Source organism: Zootoca vivipara, chromosome 14 (genome assembly GCF_965207765.1).
Source record: "Zootoca vivipara chromosome 14, rZooViv2.hap1.1, whole genome shotgun sequence".
NCBI lineage: Eukaryota > Metazoa > Chordata > Lepidosauria > Squamata > Lacertidae > Zootoca > Zootoca vivipara.
This window is the reverse complement of record NC_142597.1, coordinates 2,411,482-2,432,005: the sequence shown is the minus strand read 5'-3', so window position 1 is coordinate 2,432,005 and position 20,524 is coordinate 2,411,482. Positions and strand designations below refer to the sequence as shown.

General features: G+C 42.7%; 1 protein-coding gene across 3 annotated transcripts in view; it reads right to left on the bottom strand.

The window, feature by feature from the left end:
• Positions 1-20,524, bottom strand: part of NSD3 (nuclear receptor binding SET domain protein 3) — a 94,138-nt gene that overhangs the window by 53,901 nt on the left and 19,713 nt on the right. For all 3 annotated transcript variants that reach the window (XM_035139002.3, XM_035139001.3, XM_035139003.3), the window contains exons 2-6: positions 13,280-14,001; positions 8,760-8,831; positions 7,656-7,815; positions 4,629-4,780; positions 2,949-3,461 (exon numbers count right to left, since the gene is read on the bottom strand). In XM_035139002.3, the coding sequence (XP_034994893.1) occupies positions 2,949-3,461; positions 4,629-4,780; positions 7,656-7,815; positions 8,760-8,831; positions 13,280-13,957 (1,575 nt within the window). In that variant the 5' untranslated portion in view covers positions 13,958-14,001. The remainder of the gene's footprint in view (positions 1-2,948; positions 3,462-4,628; positions 4,781-7,655; positions 7,816-8,759; positions 8,832-13,279; positions 14,002-20,524) is intronic.

Below are 20,524 nucleotides of genomic sequence, written 5' to 3'. Positions count from 1 at the left end.
GTCAAAGGTCCGTTTGGCCAGGATGGGGGAAACCGCTCCAGTGCAGCGGACCCCCTCAAGAGCTTTTGGGAGGCATGGTAGGCTCCTACCTCCCCGGTAAGGTTCTGTTTAGAGCCCCCGAGAGCGAGGGAGTCAGAGCCCCAGCGCATCGGATAAAGACGCTTCCCCTGACAGCGCGAAGCTGCAAGACTGATCGGAATCAGCGGTCAATTCTTCCTAAGCAATCTTTAAATTCAAGGACTACACCATGAGTAATTTATATTGGCTTAAAAATTGAAGGATTTAGCTACAGGCGGAGATTTAAATACGGAAGTCTATCTCCCCCCACTGAGAGAAGTGAGAAGCAGTTACCTTTCCCGAAGCTGGAAAGATTTTTAGGAAGTATTAAATTTCCAAAGATTGGACTTAAATTCTCCCCTTGAGGCAAGGCAAAGGGGAGAAGGGCTGAACTTAAGTAAGATCCCTGTAAAGATTTATTTTGGACTGGGGAAAGTCCCCTTGTACGCTGGAGTCGGTACCCTGGAGGGATCAGCGAGCCACCATTATGACATCACAAAAGAACAATAAGACTGCTAAATGCTTTCTCCACAAATGGCTTTAAGAGTACTAAGGTATGAAGAAGAATAGAGAATGTTAATTTGCAACCCGTTTGGATATAACTTTTGTTTCTGAAGTTTGAAGATTCAAACTGCGCCATTTCCTGTTTTGCAACCCTGACTGTGCCCCTGAAATCCGAGACGTGCAAGATGCCAGTAGACAAAATAACACCTGACTTTCCTGATTTCCAGGAGGAACTCTTAAAATTGTTATGGGAAATTAGAAGTGAGGTATAACAGAATACAATACAGATTGAAAGGATAAACCAGAAGTGTTTGGAAATAGAAAAAAGAATGGACATATCAGAGAGTCCAGAGAAAGAAAAGCAAGTTGAACATTTAGCTGTGCTGGACAATGCAAATGATTTTAAGGAAGAAATGGAAGGGAAAGATCAAGCTGTTAAAAAAAAATCATTGAGATTCAGCATGGAACAGTGTTCTCTCAGGTGGTGGTGGGGGGAAAGACCCATGCTTAGGTCAAAAGGTTTTTTAAAAAGAGCTGGGAAAGGATCAAGTTGATGTAAAACAGCATCGAAAACCAGTATGGAACATTGCTCTCCCAGTGAGAGAGGGAGAACAGGATCCATACCTGGGTCAGAATCTAAGGGGAATAAAAATTGTCAAAGGATTGAAAAATTGCAATTCTAGTGGTTGGCATTGTGCAGCATTTAGAGAACAAGGGGGGCAGCAGGGGGGAAAGAAGGAAGTGTGGCTGTTAAGTTGTGACAGAGTGGGAGTGGGGTGAGAAGGAAAAATATATATTATTTTCTGATTGGTAAAGATGGACCGAAACTGGATTGCTCTATGAAACTTGCTGAACCGTCTGGGAGATTCCGAGTCCAGGGGAGGGGGGGTAGAATTAGATGTAAGTGCTTAAATGTTATTAGGATAGAAGTAATGTTTGAATTTATGGATATTTTTGGGAACGAATTTGAGGCTAAGGGGTGAAATAGAAGATAGATGGTTGGGAAATTAATTATAGGTTAGGAATAATCGATGAAATGTTAAGGGATAATGAAGAGGAAAATGTTAATGAAATAGAGGAAGATGAAAATGTATAAATTTTGGGAAATGGTTTAAGATATAATATGAAAATTGCTAAAGAGGGATTAAAAATGGACCCAGTGAGGGGGGGAATCGAGGAAGTCCATATAACAATGTTAAGTATGTTAAGTACTGTTGTTATTCCCTTTTTTCTTTATCTTTTTTGTATTTTATATTTTTTCATTCTTATAAAATGAATAAATATTATTTAGGGGGGAAATAAAACCATGGCCTGGCTGATTTGAATTAACGATGTCTGAAGTGGGCCATTGTCTACCAACACCTAATGACAAGCTCCAGTCACAGAATGGCAGAATCACAGAGCTGGAAGGGACCACAAAGGCAATCTAGTCCAACCCCCTGCAATGCAAGAATCTTTTTGCCCAACATGAGGCTCGAACCCATGACCCTTAGATTAAGTCACAAGCTCTACCAATTGAGGTATCCTTCACACAAATCAAATGAAATTAAATCAAATGAAATTAAGAAAATCTATTGCTAAGCCATCTCTCTCTAACTAATCATTAGGAGTCAACAAATTCACTTTATTAGCTTGACAGCGGTGAATAAACTTTCTAATCCAACAAGACAAAATTAGCACAATTTCAGGGATAAAATCCTGCCACTTTTGAAGTTGGGAGGAGGGAAGTCAGAGAAAAGTACAATCTTTGCCTAGCTAGCAAGATCATCTTTGATTTGTGAACACCTACTTGTTAGTTACAAAGCAAAGACACAAGCTAACCCAAAGCAGTCTAAACACTTGTTTGATTTAAGACTGCAATATAACAATAAAGAAGTATTTTAAATTTCATTACAGAAAATTAATTTAAATTATCTTGATTTTCTGAAACTAGGAAGGATTGGGTCACAGACTTCTTGTTTTGCTGAAGACCACAAGCATATACTGTACTGCTTTTTACTTTTTGCTACTGGCAGTGTTTTACAGGGACTGTTAGCAGCATAATACTTCACATGTGTAAGAGATGATGACAACGATGATGCTATTTTGATTAACTTTTACAATTGGGTATGGAAGATGAGCTGCTGATTTTCTGGGCATCACCTGCTAGCTCAAACTGAACAACTCTCACAAAAGGTACCTGATTTCACATTACATTTCAGTCCAGAAATCAGGCTTAGCAAGCATGGGATAATGAAAACTCCCAACATTTTAAGACTAAAGAATTCACCCAAATATTTTACACAAGCTTGCAAAGACCACATTCTGAGACAAAGGTGAGCAGACAAGAATAAACCTTTTAATTCACTGCACATTTATGTCCTTTCAAGAAATATTTATGTTGTTACCTTGGTAGAGTAAACAAACTGATCAATGAACTTTCCATTCCCAGCAGCATTCTGTAGAGCAAACACTTGTTCAATTTTAACAACTGGAGACATATTACATTTCTGAAGGTCCAAAGTTCCCTGGTGCATGGTGATGGATGCTGGCAAGGATTTTCTGGCTGCAGCCGTTTTCCATGCTATTTTAACAGGAGGGGGCTCTTCATCCACACTTGACGGCCTTCTCTGACTATTCCTCTGGACTTCAGTATTGGATGGAGAGGACACGGCCAAAACCTCACCGGTGTGTTCTGGCTGCGCATTAGGCGATGGTTTAGACCTACGGGTTTTTTTCACCTCTGTCTTAGGCGCACCAGTCCTCTTGGTTTTTGACAAAGCCTCTTCTGGCTCTTTATCTACATAGATGAAGGTATATTGTTCCGTCCTCTCTTCTCGAGTCATTTTCAGGGCTTCCTCAGCATGAGCAATGCCAATATCCCATTGTGCACGTTCTCTCTGTGGCCTTGGTTTGCGAATCTTTAAAATAAAGGAGATAGGGTTATTGCATTTACTCATTTTCACCTACAAAGCACGCCTAATTGCTGTTGTTTTGTTTGTTACAACTGAATCCGTCAGCGCTAACAGGATAGCACATTGTGGGAAACATTAGAAGGAAATGTCAGACAAGTTCATAATGCACTACAAGCATCTGAAGTATTCAGACCTCAAGATACCCATTGTGCCCCTCTCATACTAGTGGACTGACCCAAGTACCCAGATAACAGCTCCCTATACTTTTGATAACATCCCTGATTGGAAACATAGGTACATCAATATATTAGATAAAACTATAAATCAGTGTTGCTGCTGAATAGGGTAGGCAGGGTGAGTTTTCAAAACTTAAGTTTAAGGAATAGTCTGGGAAGGCTGAATCTAGGCTGTACCTACACAGACTACTAAATCTCCTCCCTGACATACCCAAATCACAACTGCCTTAATTAAATTATTATGAAATTACTCCAGCAGACAGATAGAAGATGCATCCATATAGCTTTTAATTTTTAAAAAGTTACATATGGAATGTGCACCCGTAAAATTAACTTTAAAGGAAACAGCAAATGTTGTAGATTGCTTTCAGAATAGTAAAGGTGGAAAACCAGGCCACAGTCATACAGGACAGAGGCCAGTAATGACTGGACATTTGCAATTCAAATAAACATCTCTATGAGATTGGATCGCATCCCATCTAGATGTGTGCCTTAGCCCTTAAGTCCTGTCACTGTAAGACAAGCTCGTAATGCCTTTCTCTATTTTTTCTAGAGTTTCAAAAATATTAAAATGCTGTTTTCTCAGATTCTCAGACAAAGCTGTCTACGTATTTTTAATGGTATTTTGTATGCAATACAATACAAATGGCAAACTACGTATGTTGAGCCACAGCTGATGTAGGGCTTGAGACCAGGTGAGCCAGGGCAGACCATCACCATATCCATGTCTTCCTATTTCTTTTGCCTTAAGGGCTGTTGGCACTATTCCTGGCTCTCCTTCCCTGAGACAGCTAGGCCATGGAGCAATTTGCAAGCCCTGAAAAAAACTGGCTGCCAAGGCATTAACAGAAAAACAACATCAATCTGAATCTGTCCCAACAATTATCCTCTTATCCCGCTAGTAAAATAAGCTGTTGTCATTTAAGACTGTACACACCTTCTGCTTTTCAGAGTGGTTGGCTTGCTTAGCAGCCTCAGCCACCAACTGATCATACTGTTTACGTCCTTTGTACTCTCGCACCCGCTTCTCATGCACCCATGCTCTCTCAGGCTGGTTGCTAAAGAACTGGACATGATATTCCCGTGCACCTGAAATTGAAAGAAAGCATTCTGCTCAGAAATTCCATCAACACAAATCTCCCATCACTTTCTAGAAAAAATACCCTCTACACCAGGCATCCCCAAACAGCGGCCCTCCAGATGTTTTGGCCTACAACTCCCATGATCCCTAGCTAGCAGGACCAGTGGTCAGGTAAGATGGGAATTGGAGGGCCGAAGTTTGGGGATGCCTGCTCTACACCATTTTTTAAGCTGCACAGAAAATAATGGATAGTTGGAACGTTTTGATTTTTGCTGAACATTCACATTGTGCAATACCTAGCCTCTCAGTGAGAGGACAAGCTGGAAGTATACCCCCAGCATGATTCAAGAACAGCCCATTCTCTCAGAGACTGCATCAGGTGAACTCCAGCAACAAGAAAGGCCAGTGTGTTGCGGGGCTATGGGAGCGGCCAGGTGGAAGCCCTCAGCTCTTGATTTCCTGACATCCTGGCAAATGTCCAGACAACACTTCACCAGAGAAGAGACCTTGGCAGTACACTGCTTATCAGCCTGATAAGGGCCAGCTGTTTTCGGTCTTCTCCACCTCCTACTTCTCATGGGATTTGCAGGAGGTAAAACCCAGCAACAGCCAAGGAAAGCCAAGGCCAATATGTTGCTGGGCAACAAGGGGTGGGCAGGGAAAAGCTACCAAACACCCCAATCCCCTCTTCCTCTCCTTAACCCCTGACAAAATGTCTTGACAGAATTTCTCTTGTGGGCTGAACTTGACACAACATTAATTGTGTGAATATTATCAACGTGCATTTTCATTGTGTGGACAGCCACAGAAAAAGTCTTGGGACATGAGGTTGGTGGTAGGGAAGGGGTGTTGAAACTGCTTTTTGACTTCAAAGGAAGATCACATCAGTGTCAAAGGGGTCCATCCTTGAAATGCAAATAGCTGCTTCAGAGAGGTTAATTTTAGAAGCTTATTAGGCTTCCCCATGACTGTTAAAAACATATAAGAATACCTTGCTGGATCAGGCCAATAGCCCATCTAGTCCAGCATCCTGTTCTCACAGTAGCTGAACAGTTGCCTGTAGGAAACCAGCAAGCAGAATTAAAGCACAAGAGCCCTTTCCCCCTCCTGTGGTTTCCAGAAACTACTGTAGTATTACTTAACCAACATGCCCATTAAAAAGTGAGCCTTCAGGGAATGATCTGTGGGGTCTTTCAACTCCCCTGGATCCAAGGAAAAATGTGAGACCACCCCCAAAATTGTTTACAAAGCTATGCAAGGAGCAAAAAGGCTCTACAGTCAGATACAATTCACTAAGGAGAGGACTCTTAAGCAAACCACTTACTTTCAGTCACAGGTCTTCGATCTACAATTTGAGAATAATAAAACTGATCCAACTTTGAGTTGTGTCAAGAAAGGTATATTTGGGCTTTTAAAATGCAATAGCAAGGCCATAGCATGCCTAACACTGGAATATGCTCTAAGTCAGATATCACCAAATCAATCTCCTCACAAAAAGGCCAGGCTCCATAACAAAGTTGGCACCTCCTGGCTTTAAGTTATGTAGCTCAGGAAGAGAATTGCACAGTAGTAATCAGTTGCATATGAAATCTAAGAGAGCTACAATGAAGTACGGGATATTTGTCTTTTACCCCTCTTCTAATGGAACGGTGTGCAATCCTTCTATCATCTAAGATTTGGGAAAGCCCCAGGACCCACATCAAACAGTTTCAGGGGCTACAAGTTGCCCATCCCCACTTTGTGAAGTTGTCTTTACTGTGCTACATGCAAAAACTAGTCCTGCGTGGCATGAAAACTAATGAAGCAGCCACCTTGCTGAAGCCAAGCAGCTGAGAGTGCAGCTGGCGCCTGGATAGAAGACTGCCTGGACTTCCGCTTGAGGTGCCAGGGAAGATGGCTGAAAATTCCATCGCTCCGGCTCCCACGGTGTAATTAGAGGCTGAGATGGGAGTAATCAGCCTCCCAAAATCTTCCTGGGTGGTATGGGAAGACACAGTCTCATCCGCAGATGCCCAACAACCCAGCCCCAAATTCGGAAAGAAGGGGGGGCTGGGGGGCACTGGATGGAAAGCCCCTGAGTCTGGCTCTCCTGGACGCTGTCTCCACGAGCGAATCAAGTTCCATTTCTTAAGATGAAAAATTGGATTTAAGTTTTGGACATGCTTCGAGCGAGGAGGGAGGAATTACTCTGCTAATTAACCCAGCCACTGAGGTGCCAAAAAAGACTGAGTGGAAGAAGGATTAACATCTAAATTGGTACAGTGCCACCTAGTGGATATACAGTGGTGCCTTGCAAGACAACGTTTTCGCAATACGACACAACTCGCGGAATGAATTAATTTCGTCTTGTGAGGTACCACTGTATATTGGAACGGAATGGAAAGGGGGGGGAGCCTCTCTTATTATTGTACTTTGCTTTATTATCATATTCTTTGCATCATCTGCAGCCAATCTCATTCCTATACAGCCAAAGAATCATCTAATTGCAGAGCTGGAAGGGACCCTGAGGGTCATCTGGTCCAACCCCCTGCAATGCAGGAATCTCAACCCATTTGAGGTCCCCCATACAATTTGAAACCATACAGGACCCTGCATAGCTTTGCACATGGGCTAGCAGTTTTATTGCAGTACCACTAGAACAATAAGGCAATCATTCAGATATGCTACTCAAATCCTATTGGGTTTGTATAACACTAACTTCTACTCAGAGTAGCCCCATGTGTGTAAATTTCACCATGTCTACTCTGAGTGGGACTAGCAGTGAAAACAACCTATACATTTTTAAATCTGAGTTTAAGAGAAGTCCTAACAAAGTAATCAAGTGCATTAGCAATTCCAAACACGTTTCTAACATACCGTACCTACTCAGTTTTAGTTACTTACCTCTTGTGTTAATTTTGGTATGAACCTCAAGTTGTGGATCACTTGAAACCATGCAAGGCCACCAAGGATATGTTCCCACTTTGGACCAGACCAGATCTCCAACCTCAAACTTGATATCGCTTGCTACTTGCGTTGGAAGAGGAGGAGAGATTTGCTGGACCTGCATAAAAAAGGAAAAGTTGTGTGCCAGATATTCTGTACATACGGTATATCAAATACTAGCAAACATGTGAATGAACAGACCTTTCACAAGAACAGCCCAGCAAAAATATATGGTACATGACAATCTCTCTCCCTGCCCCCACTGGTGTAGGTGCAAGAAAAGCAGAGTATATAAAACTCTGTGGAGTTGCCCTCATTCTCCTTTAGAAGAGCTACAGTCTTTAATCAATTCTTCGGTTAGATTCATCATTCTAAAGCCACTGAAAGTAACTTATACTGCAAAACTTACCATGTCTACACTGAAGTCCTACTGAATTAGGACTGAAGCTGAAAAAGGTACCCACACTTATCTGACCACTGTGTGCAGTGAAGAGAGACAACCTCTTCTAAGATGGTGCAGAAGTGATATATACATGTACCATATAAGAATAGATGTTGGTCTTCCATTCTTTCTCCTGCCATGCACCCTTTTGAGAAACACTACTTCATTTTCACCCAGGCTGGCCTGTTCCACACCCTACTCAAATACTTCTGTCCTGCAGGCTACCCATGCATCTGGTAATGAAGCCCTTTATCTGAAAGCAGATTTACCGTATTTATTTATTACATTTATATACCACCTTTTCTTTCAAGAAGCTCAAGATGGTGTACTTGGTTCTTCTCCGCCACCCATGTTATCCTCACAACAACCCTGTGAGGTAGGTTAGGCTGAGAAATGGTATTTAGCTCAAGGTCACCCAGTAAACACACTCTCCAGATATTGTTGGACTACAACTCCCATAATCCACAGCCAGCAGGGGCAGCAGTCAGGGGTGATGGGAGTGGCAATCCAACACCACCTGGGAACCCAAGGTTGAGAAAGGCTACTCCAACCCCTACATCATACTGGATCAGCTTGAAAATTCTGCAGTCAGAACTCCAAGAGGATTTGACTCTACTCACCAGGGTTTCATCCGTCAGCTTCGTTTCTTCCCTTGGTCTTTCAGACAGTGTGCTCAGCCTTTCATTTGGTCTCTGTGAACAAAGGAAAACAAAAAAAGAGTCAAAATGGAACAACAATGAAGAGGATGGAAAGGAAAAAAAATACAGGAGAAACAAAATCAGAAGTGTGGGTCACATCCTCAGTAGTGATGTCCCAGTCTATTTTAGAATTCAGTTTGAGCCAGTCTCCTAACTGCTCTGGATATCTACATCAATAAGACACAGGTCAGAGAAGTACAGGAAAAGAGAGGGAGGACAACTGATATGCCATTTATATTTTTGAACTGTTATATGCAAGTTTGTTGACATTTAAAACAAAAGAGGTTCTCTTTTGGACAACACACTTTTTTCATATTGAGAAGAGAGGTTATTTCACTGTCAGTGGCAATGAAGTCCATTGAAGCACATGGAGAAGTGAATGGCATGCATGATGTAAGCCAACCACGAGGGGAGGGGGGACTGAGGTAAATTCAAAATTTCCTAAGGCAGTTACCTTCTAAACAAGGTTGCTGATTGTATTTGGATTTAAATTAAGTATGTTCAGTCATCATCACCTTGCCGACAAAGGTCCGGATACTTAAAGCTATGGTTTTCCCAGTAGTGATGTATGGAAGTGAAAGCTGGACCATAAAGACCATACCCCTCACACATGATGCAATTGTACTGTATATACATTTTTCCTCTCAAAAAGCTAGGAGAAAATTTATCCTTATCTGCACTGTCAGAAAAAAATCTCGCAACCTGCTCAGTAATATGGGAGGAAGAACACCACCAAATCTTGAGGTATTCCCAGAAGAATTCTTAGTGGAGAAAGAATCAACCTTTCAACACTACTAAACACATTACAATGCAAAATAACAGGATCAACAGATTCTATCACTCCAGCTCCACACAAAGAGGATGGTTCATTAGCCCTCAATTGTCCACTTAACAGTGCAAAAGGCAGCACATTAAAAAAGTCAGGATAAATGTTCCCCTAAACTTTGAGGCAGTTAATGTATACAAGTACGAAGCTGTGGCAATTCCATAATTTAAAGGGTTATTTAAAGAGTAACGAAGAACAGATTTTGCTACCTGTTTTGTGAAGCTACCGGTATGTTGAACTGCCTGTTTTCTTATAAGCATGCGTTACTATATAAAATGTTTGTTGTGCTTTCTCCTAAATGTGGCAAAGAACAGTGGTGTGTAAGAATGCAAAATGGAGCCTGGAGTACCTCTCAAAGCAAGTTCCACTGCATCAACTTTCCAAGTTGCTCTTTCAACACCCACAATCAAAACAACCTCAGCAATGTCACATGGCACAATCATGCTGTGCTCATTGTGAAGGCTACTTTCTGCAAAAAACATGGATATGTGTAACTGTTGTTGGCATCTGTCTGTTTCAAGAGACAATGGAAGGTGCCTTTGTGGGGTAAGTCAAACCGCTGCGTTAGCAGCACTGAAATGACCTTCTATGGTGCAGTGTATGGCCTGGGCAGTGTGTATGGGGTCAAGACCCCCCTCTCAGCCTCCCCGATGTGGTCCAAAGGAAGCAGAGCAGTATGACTGGGACCAACTTGTCTAAAGTAAAGGTAAAAGTAAAGAATCCCTGGAAGGTTAAGTTCAGTCGAATTCAACTCTGAGGTGCAGCACTCACCTCTGGTTTCAGGCTGAGGAAGCTGCCATTTGTCTGCAGACATATTTCCAAGTCATGTGGCCAGCATGACTAAACCACTTCTGTCCCATGGAACACCGTGATGAGTGCCAGAGGGCACGGAAATGCCACTTATCTTCCCACCACAGCAGTACCTGTTTATCTACTCATGCCTGTATGCTTTCAAACTGCTACATTGGCAGGAGCTACGACAAAGCAACAGGAGCTCACCACACTGCACAGATTTGAACTACCGGCTTTACGAATGGCAAGCCCAAGAGGCTCAGTGGTTTAGACCACAGTGCCACCCGTGTCCTGGGCTACAGTACTTGCCAGAAGGAGGCATACAAGGCACCATCCAACCATCTTAGGGGCTCCACTCTGGATTTGTTTAGGGTTTACTCCTTAACTTTTTATTCTCCTGAAGATACTCTGCAAGGCAGCAGAGGTTTGGAATCAGAGTATTCCTTCTCTTAGATTGATGAGCCCCCTCACTTCCCTTTATAGCATGGGCATAAATTGCCTTCTTGACTGTTGGGCCCACTATTGGTCTCATCTGCTGAATCCGCCGGAGCCTGTCTTCATATGCAGAGGAAGCTCCTAACTCACTGAGGGTTTGAGACCCATTGGCTACCCTCACCTGGTTTAGCTGGCCAGTTGAAGCCATTATTGCAATGTGGCCACTTTTGCATGCTGACAGCTTCTAGGAGGCACTGGTGAGAGCTGAGTGCAGTGTGTGGAGCAAAGGTGGACCAACTACCCCGGAAGGAGCACGATGTGCCCCCCCAGGTACTACCCCTCCCCTAACCCCACCATAAACTCCATATCAGGGGTAGGCAACCTAAGGCCCATGGGCCACAAGCGGCCCACGTGGGTCGTTTAACCGGCCCATGAGCCGCCCCAGAACTGAGCCACCCACTTGGTGAGTCCCCGCGTGCTGTGCTAAATTGGCGCAGCACGGCGTGTGGGCTTGCTTTCGCAGCGTTGGAAATCGCATCTGCGCAGACGCCGGAAATCATGCGTGCATGCTATCCGGTCCAAGGAGGTACCTCCGCGGGAGTGAACTGGCCCAAGCAAGATAAACCTTGCCGACCCCTGCTCCATATGCATAACTACATTGTCATTATTAATTACATTTCTATCCTGCCCTTCCTCCCAAAGGAGTCCAGGGTGGCAAACTTGAAAAAGTTAAAACAATACAATTTAAAATAAAATAAAAACTTATTCAAAACATTTCACAACAATTTAAAAACCATCTAAAAGCAGTCACACACCCTCATAATTACCAATTTCAAAGTTGTAATGGCCAATATCTTTCAGCCATCAATTACCTGGGTGTTTTTAAATTTCTCCTTGAAGTCAATAATAATTACAGATACATCTTACCAGGAAGGGCATTCCACAAATGCAGAATGAACATTGAGAAAGTCCTGTCACAGGTCAACACTAACTGGGCAACTGCTGGAGTTGGCAAACATGGTTCGCCAACTATGTGTACCACAAGTCCATTTTACAGTACAGTGGTACCTTGGTTTACGAACTTAATCCGTTCCAGAAGTCTGCTCTTAAACCGAAACCGTTCTTAAACCAAGGCGTGCTTTCCCTAATGAGGCCTCCCGCCACCGGTGCCCTTCCACCATTCAGATTCTGTTCTTAGACCGAGGTAAAGTTCTCAAACTGGAACACTATTTCCGGTTTAGCGGAATTTGTAAACCAAATTGTTCTTAAACCGGATTGTTCTTAAACCGAGGTACCACTGTATAAGAATGCCTTTCCAGTCCAAACTACAGTTCCTGTTATACAGCTCAACCCCTCCCCACCCATGCCTTGGGTCGGTTTTTCCTTTCATCTTCTGAGCTAAGGAGCAGGTATCAGCCTGACTATGGGAAAGCCAGAAGTGCACCTGCCTCAGTCCAAGGGTGCCACAGACTTGTGGCTTTGGTGCTTCAGGTCAGCCATTCATGGATTTGTGCATCAAAATGAAAAGTCGGAGCCCTTAAGTCAAGGCCACCAAACAAGTAGTTTAGCTGCAAAACTCTATACATACTTACCTGAGAACATGTCACAGTACATACAATAGGAGTTGTGAGTAAACATGCATAGCATCACACTACAGAATAGAAAAAAGCTTTGAATCTCTCCAAAATCCCCCTTGCCTTCTCTTTTGCTCCACTGAATCTTACAGAATATTATTCTAATGCCCCTGGCACAGAAGATTATATTTACGACTTCCTGCATTAAAGCCAGCAATTATTATCACATGAAACAAGTCTAAATTAACTGTGGTATCTTCTGTTAATTATACAGAGGAAATAAATTTACAATATTAGAAGAGGCTTCCTTCATAACAGAGCTACCCTATGTATGTAAACTCTAAGTTAAGAAATTAATTAACACAAGAAAAAAGAGAAGGCAAGGAGAGATAGAAAGCTTGAAGTGATTTATACTGAATCTAAAAATATCAAACTTTTCTTAAAGAAAAAGTTTAGTGCAGCTTTAGGAGAGTCATTCACTCAGTAACAATAAAATCACTGAAAGAAAAATTATGACATTGATCAGGATAATTTTACTCTGTCAGGATGTCAAGCTTCTGACAAATCATTATGGGAATTTGCATACTTTACGCAAAGAAAATCCAAATTCTGTTTTTGCAATAAAGAGCAATCCACCAAGATAAAAAATAATTTAAAAATGAGGGATCCATAATGGTGAACTGTTCAGGAAAGAAAACCACTAATCAACCTTAACTGTGCTGCCTAACTGTAGATGCTTTGATAATCTTTCAACAAAAAAAGCAAAAAAAAAAAGCAGTGTTGGCGGAAAAGGCTAAAATTCAGATTTCACTTACATTTTGTTCCTCTGGCTCGAGTTTTGGAATTTTATGTGATTTGCGCTCTTCTGAGTGGGAAGTATCATGTTTGCTACTTTTTTTCCTTTTCTCTTTTCTCCCTTCATGTTTTGACTTCGCATACTCACTTCCTTGTACTTCATTTAAAAGGTCCCCACACAGAGAGGACTCAAACAATTCCCTGCCGTTCTGGATAGTTTTGGTTATTTTTAATTTGATTTCTGGTGAACCAGTCTTCTTTGGAATCACCGTTTGGGATACTGAAGGAGGTGGCTGCTGTGGAGGAGATGTTTTTTCCAGATTTTCATGTGGCCTTATGCTAGAGTTCTCCATGTGGTAATACTCTGGTGGACTAAAGTTTCTAACAGTGCCAAAGCCATTGGCTGAACCATTAGGATACTGACTATATGACTGATATTTGGCTTGGGGTTCATATATGCCAATTGGTGGAAATCCATTAATGAGGGGTGGAAGATCCTCCGTTGTTGGCGTAGGGTACTGAAAACCTTGCTGCAAGGCAAGAGCAGCTTCATATGGCGTCTGACTACCATCTTCAGTGATGTCACTGCTGGCATCAAAAGCATCCTCTTGGCGGTTGTTAGCCGAGTCAATGAGTTGAGGTGGTTGCTGAATTGTGTTTCCCATGATCCCTTGCATGAAAGAGAAGGAGAAATCCATTGTTCTGCTCCAGCATCCTTAGCTTTCCCTTTTTCTCATAGGGCCTAAAAAAAGAAACAAGTGAAAATATGAAGCAGTTGGTGATGCAAGTTCTTTGGTAAAGTTTAGGAAGCCAAGACAAGTGCTTGGAAGTGGACTGGGCAAGAATTTCCCTCCATGCTAACACAATGAGTCTTAGGGCACTTCAAAGGCTAACAGATGTTTTATGGCATAAGCTTTAGTGTGCACTTCATCAGTTGCATGAAGTGCTACCTTCAGTTAGAAAAGTATATACAGTATAAGATCCTAAGAAGAGTGCTTCTGGACTCCTCTAGTCCTGTGAGAAGCCTGCAAACAGCACGTTCTCCACTTGTGATTCCCAGCAACTGGTATTCAAAGACATACTGCCTCCAATAACAGAAGTAATACATCACCATGATGGTTGTGTTCTACACACAACACACACACACAGTTACAAAGGGGGGAAATGCATGTCTAGAATCTCTTGCATTTCATAGCCTTTTCCCTTACTGCTTATTTCCCCCCTCTGTACCCATGTGTGGAGGCCTGGGAGACATGTTGAAACATCATCCAAAACCAATTAGAAATACAGATCATGATAATGGTTTCAGAATTTTTGACCTGGCAATATATCACTTCCTGGCAGAGGAAGCTCAAGAAAGTTCCCGCCTGGCGCCCACCTGCTTGTATCCTAGCAAGTGGGCTGCCCCCTTCCTCATGTTTACACAAAAAGGGACTCCACATTAAGGAGCTACCCCCACACATCCAAGAACAAATCCTCACAAACACACCAGTGGAACCTCTACCAGGAACTTTTTATCTTCTACATAAAATACACAAACCAGGAAATCCAGGATGCCCCATCATCTTAGGTATTGGCACTATTACAGTGCGTGTTTCTGGCTATATGGACTCTGTTCTGAAACCACAAGCCATCAGTGCTCCCAGCTACGTACGTGACACCACAGATTTCATGAGGAAAATACAATCTTTGAATAATCTTCCTAACAATATTAGCCACTATGGATGTGGAATCTCAGTATACCAACATCCCACACAATGATGGTTTACAAGCCATAAGGAACACCATTTCAAATAAAATCACAGCGGACTTTGCTACCAAACTCTGCCATTTTGTCCTTACCCACAATCACTTCAAATTTGGTGATGATCTGTTCCTCCAGATCAGCGGCACAGCTATGGGCACCCGCATGGCCCCACAGTATAACAACATCTCCATGGCAGATTTAAAACGTTTCCTAAACTCCTACCCACTCAAACCTCTCTTGTACCTGTGATACATTGACGATCTTTTTATTATCTGGACACATGGTCAACAGACCCTGGACACCTTCCACCAGACATTCAATGACTTTCACCCCACCATCAACCTAACAATGAATCAATCTATGCAAGAAATACATTTTTTGGACACTACTATAAAAATACAGGATGGGTGTATTAACACCACCATAAACCAACTGACCGACAAACATATCTACATGCTTCTAGCTGCCACCCCAAACATACCAAACAATCCATTGTATATAGCCAGGCCCTACGTTACAACCACATCTGTTCCAACTCTACAGACAGAGACTCTTACCTAAGAGATCTACAGCAAACCTTTTTAGAACTAAAATATCCACCCGATGAAGTTAAACAACAGATCAACAGAGCCAGACTGATACCCAGGGAGAACCTGGTGCAAGACAGACCCAAAAAAGAAAATAACAGAACAACAGTAGTAATCCCATACAGCTCCCAAGTTAAAACAGTACAACACATCATCAGAGATCTACAACCTCTCCTAGACAATGACAGTTCTCTTTCTCAAGCTCTGGGAGGAAGACCTTTCATTGCCTACAGACAGCCACCCAATCTTAAACAACTCCTCACCCACAATAATACAACCACCAGACTTAACATGGACACTGGTACCAGAGCCTGCAATAAACCCAGATGCCAACTTTGCTGCCACATACACCCGGACAACACCATTACTGGCCCCAACAACATCCAACATACCATCTCAGGACTATTTAATTGCTCATCTTCTAACATTGTGTTTGCCATCAAATGCCAACAGTGCCCTTCAGCTCTCTATATTGGACAAACAGGCCAAAACCTACGCCAAAGGATAAATGGACATAAATGTGACATCAGGAATCACAAGACAGAGAAACCAGTAGGAGAACACTTCAATCTCCCAGGACATTCTATACAAGATCTCAAAGTAGCTGTCTTATTACAAAAGAATTTCAGAAATAGACTGGAAAGAGAAGTTGCTGAACTGCAACTTATTACCAAGCTTAACACCATGGAGAGACCTGGTCTGAATAAAGACATTGGATTCTTATCTCCTTATAAAGCTATCTTTAGCCATCTCACCCATTGCTTTTTCCTGTAGGACCAATTGCAGTCATTAACAGTCATCAACGAGTTTCCACACCTATCAGTCAAATACCCATTCCCACCACCCTTCTGAGTAAAACCCCTCCCCACCCTCTCACTATATATAAGGGTCTAGTGACTTCTGTTTCAGTGTATCTGAAGAAGTGTGCATGCACACGAAAGCTCATACCAATGACAAACTTAGTTGGTCTCTAAGGTGCTACTGGAAGGAATTTTTAATTTTTTTTATTTTGTTTCGATTATGCCTGACCAACATGGCTACCTACCTGTAACTCCTTCCTCATGGTCACTCCATCTGCCCACTCCCTCCTTATGCGCAACAGAAGTGGAGAACCCTGCCATGTAGCTGTCTGGCTCTTGCATGGCCGATATGCAGAGACCAGATTACAACACAAGGATTGGGTGATGTATCGTCCAAAACCATTTTGAAGTCGATATCCAGGAATCAACCCTCAGTTGCTTCTCCCCCCGACATACCTTATTTCCTCCTTCCTCCTTAATTCAGACATCATGGTATATTGCTATATCGTAATGGTTAGCTGGTAATAATATATCATGACGTTGAAAACCAGATCTCACCCAGCCCGTAAAATATATTAAAAATCTCTAAGCCATTAAAGGTGCCAAAAGAACGATGAACAATATGACTACTGTATCTCTGTGGAACTAAGGGCACTGGCTGAACTGTTTCTTCAGTCAAGAGTTATCTACCTATACATTGCGCAGTATACCCCCGTTTTTATCTTTTGGGATTATATTGCATAAAGAATGTATCTATTAGACAAGAGAAACTACATTAGTATATATATGCTACCGGTACATGTTCTTCCAAAAACTGTCTTGTCTTAAATACTGATGTGAGCAACTCCATTTGTGTGGTGGGTGTGACAAGGAAGCAGCAAATTATTTTACAATATCACTGATATGGAAGTAAAAATACAATCTTGCCATTCATGCATATATAATAAAGGTAAATTAAGTGGAGGCATCTCACAGCAAAAACACTCTAGGACCTATTCAAACATTAAAAAGGTAAAGGACCCCTGACAGTTAAGTCCAGTCGTGAATGACTCTGGGGTTGTGGAGCTCATCTTGCTTTATTGGCCGAGGGAGCCGACGTTTGTCTGCAGACAGTTTTTCTGGGTCATGTGGCCAGCATGACTAAGCTGCCTCTGGCGAAACCAGAACAGTGCACAGAAACACCATTTATCTTCCTGCCCATTTATCTACTTGCACTTTGACATGCTTTCGAGCTGCTAGGTGGGCAGGAGCTGGAACCGAGGAACAGGAGCTCACCCCGTCGCGGCGATTCAAACCGCCAACCTTCTGATCAGCAAGCCCTAGGCTCAGTGGTTTAGACCACAGCGCCACTTGCATCCCTTATTCAAACATTACTTATATCCCATTTTGGACTGTACCCAAGGAGGAGAACAGAAGCATGTTGACAGCTCATGCACTCCCTTTCTATTCTCAATGGGGAAAGATCAGAACATCCAACTTAGGAGGTCTTAATTATCTGGATGTACATCTGGGAGACCAAGCACTGTTAAAGAGTGCTTATGTGCATGGAATCAGGGAAGATTCTACATTGCAATAACCACAAGTCCTCTTTGTTCAGGCAGCCATGTCTCCTGCAGTGAGAAAAACAGGTGCACTGGATAGGGAGCACAAGCCTGAGGGTCAGTCTTGTTCTCTCCCTGGTAAGAATCCAGGCTTACCAGGATTCAATGACTCCATACAGAAAACATTTAAAGACCTCCTCAGGCTGCATGCAGATGAAGAAAGCAAAAGAAATCTAGGTTGTTCTAGAAGAACACTCCTTTAAATTTGACACACATTGTGATGGTTTTATGAACAAACTTTTTAGCTGAACTACCTGCTGGCAAATTTGGCCCTCCATATCAACAACCAGCTTGCATTAGCACTCTACACAACAGATCCAAGAATAAGATTTTACAGTACAGTACTGTATTGCTGATCCCCAGAAGGTCGGCGTTTTGAATCCCTGTAATGGGGTGAGCTCCCGTTGCTCGGTCCCAGTTTCTGCCAACCTAGCAGTTCGAAAGCACGTCAAAATGCAAGTAGATAAATAGGAACCGCTACAGCAGGAAGGTAAACGGTGTTTCCATGTGCTGCTCTGGTTCGCCAGAAGCGGCTTTGTCATGTTGGCCACATGATCTGGAAGCTGTACGCCGGCTCCCTCAGCCAATAATGCGAGATGAGTGCTGCAACCCCAGAGTCGGTCACGACTGGACCTAATGGTCAGGGGTCTCTTTACCTTTACTTATTGCTGATCCCAGGCCAATGGGACATAAAGCATAGAATAAGCATAATGATTCTCCCTCCTCTCCCCTCAAAAAAAACATTTTAAATACACACAATATATCCACCATCCCAATGCCTCCTTCCTAGCTGGTGTTTTGAATTCAACAATATACCAAGTCCAATATACCAAGTACCATACACACGAAAGCTCATACCAATGACAAACTTAGTTGGTCTCTTAGGTGCTAAAGGTAAAGGTAAAGGGACCCCTGACGATTAGGTCCAGTCGTGACCGACTCTGGGGATTTGCATGGGATTCGAACTGCCGACCTTCTGATCAGCAATCCCTAAGCTCTGTGGTTTAACCCACAGCGCCACCTGCATCCCCTCTAAGGTGCTACTGGAAGGAATTTTTTTATTCCCCCCCCCCCGCCTGTTTCATATGTTTGAATACAGTACTTTGCTATTTTGTCTGGTGCTAAATACAAAACATTTCTAAAGGGACATAGGTTTTTTAAGTGGCAAATTTAGGAAACTTGACTTCACTTCCTTAAAATTTGGTCCACAGTATGAACATTCTTTTTCTTCCATCACCTTGCAATTTAGCATACACTATTCCATTTACTAATGACACAAATACAAAAGAGATCTCATCTCTCAAAAATATAAATCCAGCAGGGAAAGTACAAAATGAAAAAACATAGATGCGCTCTCACTCACTCACAACTTTTTAAAAATGGAAAAATTGCTCAAAACAGAGACCAACAGCTATGGCAAATTACATCTACAACTAAAATGAAAGTCATTCTGGGAACCTGGTTATAAGGGTGACATAAATACTAAAAGGAAGGAAGAAGCAGCACAAGCTTCTTAAGGTAGATCCCTGGTTTGAAGATCATGCCACAGGAGTTCATGCTTTTGTTGGTTTTACTGTCATTTAAAGTCTTGGAAATGGCTTCAATTCTTAAATCCTAGAAAAGAGCAAACCTTTAAGAATGGAATGTAAAGAACTGGGTTATTCAATTCCACATCCCTGAGAATCCTACCATACATAATTGGCACCATTTAAGAGTCAAAGAGAGAAATAATGCCTCCCCCATTTTCAGAACTGCTCTGCAATAGAGAAAAGTTGGAGGAGGGAAAGGAGCTGCTGTGTTTAGAAAGGAGAAGCCACAGCTGCTGACAGCTTGGTTTTCCTCTGCAAAAGCAGTTTTGGCAGAGCAGCAGCAGAGGGGGAGTTGTACTGCTATCAGCCTGACATTCCTGGCCTGACATTCCTGTTTGGAGAACAAAGGAAGAAAGGAGGAGGGAACTTTTTATCACAATCTACAGCAGACACTCAACATCCTGGCCTGTTTGTCCACCCTTAAAAGTCATCCCTCCTTAGCTGTCAACTTTCGGATTTGAAAATAAGGGATCAGCAGCCTCACCTGTCCCGGGGAAAGTCTACGGTATATCTAACAATCCAGGATAGCAGCGGGAAAGGGCGCTGGAATAAGGGAATTTCCAGCAAAAAAAGGGAAGGCTGACAGCTGTGGTTTGGAATAAGGATAAGGGAGTTTCCCACAAAAAAGGGGAGGGTTGACAGCTACCGTGTTTCCCTTTTTTAAAAATACGTAGTCATAAAGTAAGCCATGTCAGGATTTTTAGGCATTTGCGAAATATAAGACATACCCCAAAAATAAGACATACCTTGTTGCTTTCCTTTACAGCCTCAGAGAGGCTTGAGACCAGGTGGGAGGGGGTGCATGAATTGAGCGCGTCGCCAGGCGAGCAGCGCTGGGAGCCTCCCTGCTCTTCCCAGGACTTTTTTTCCACTCAGGCCGAGCGCCCAGACAGGGAAACCCCCCGGTGTCGGGAGGCCTGCTGGCCCCTTCCACGCCGCTG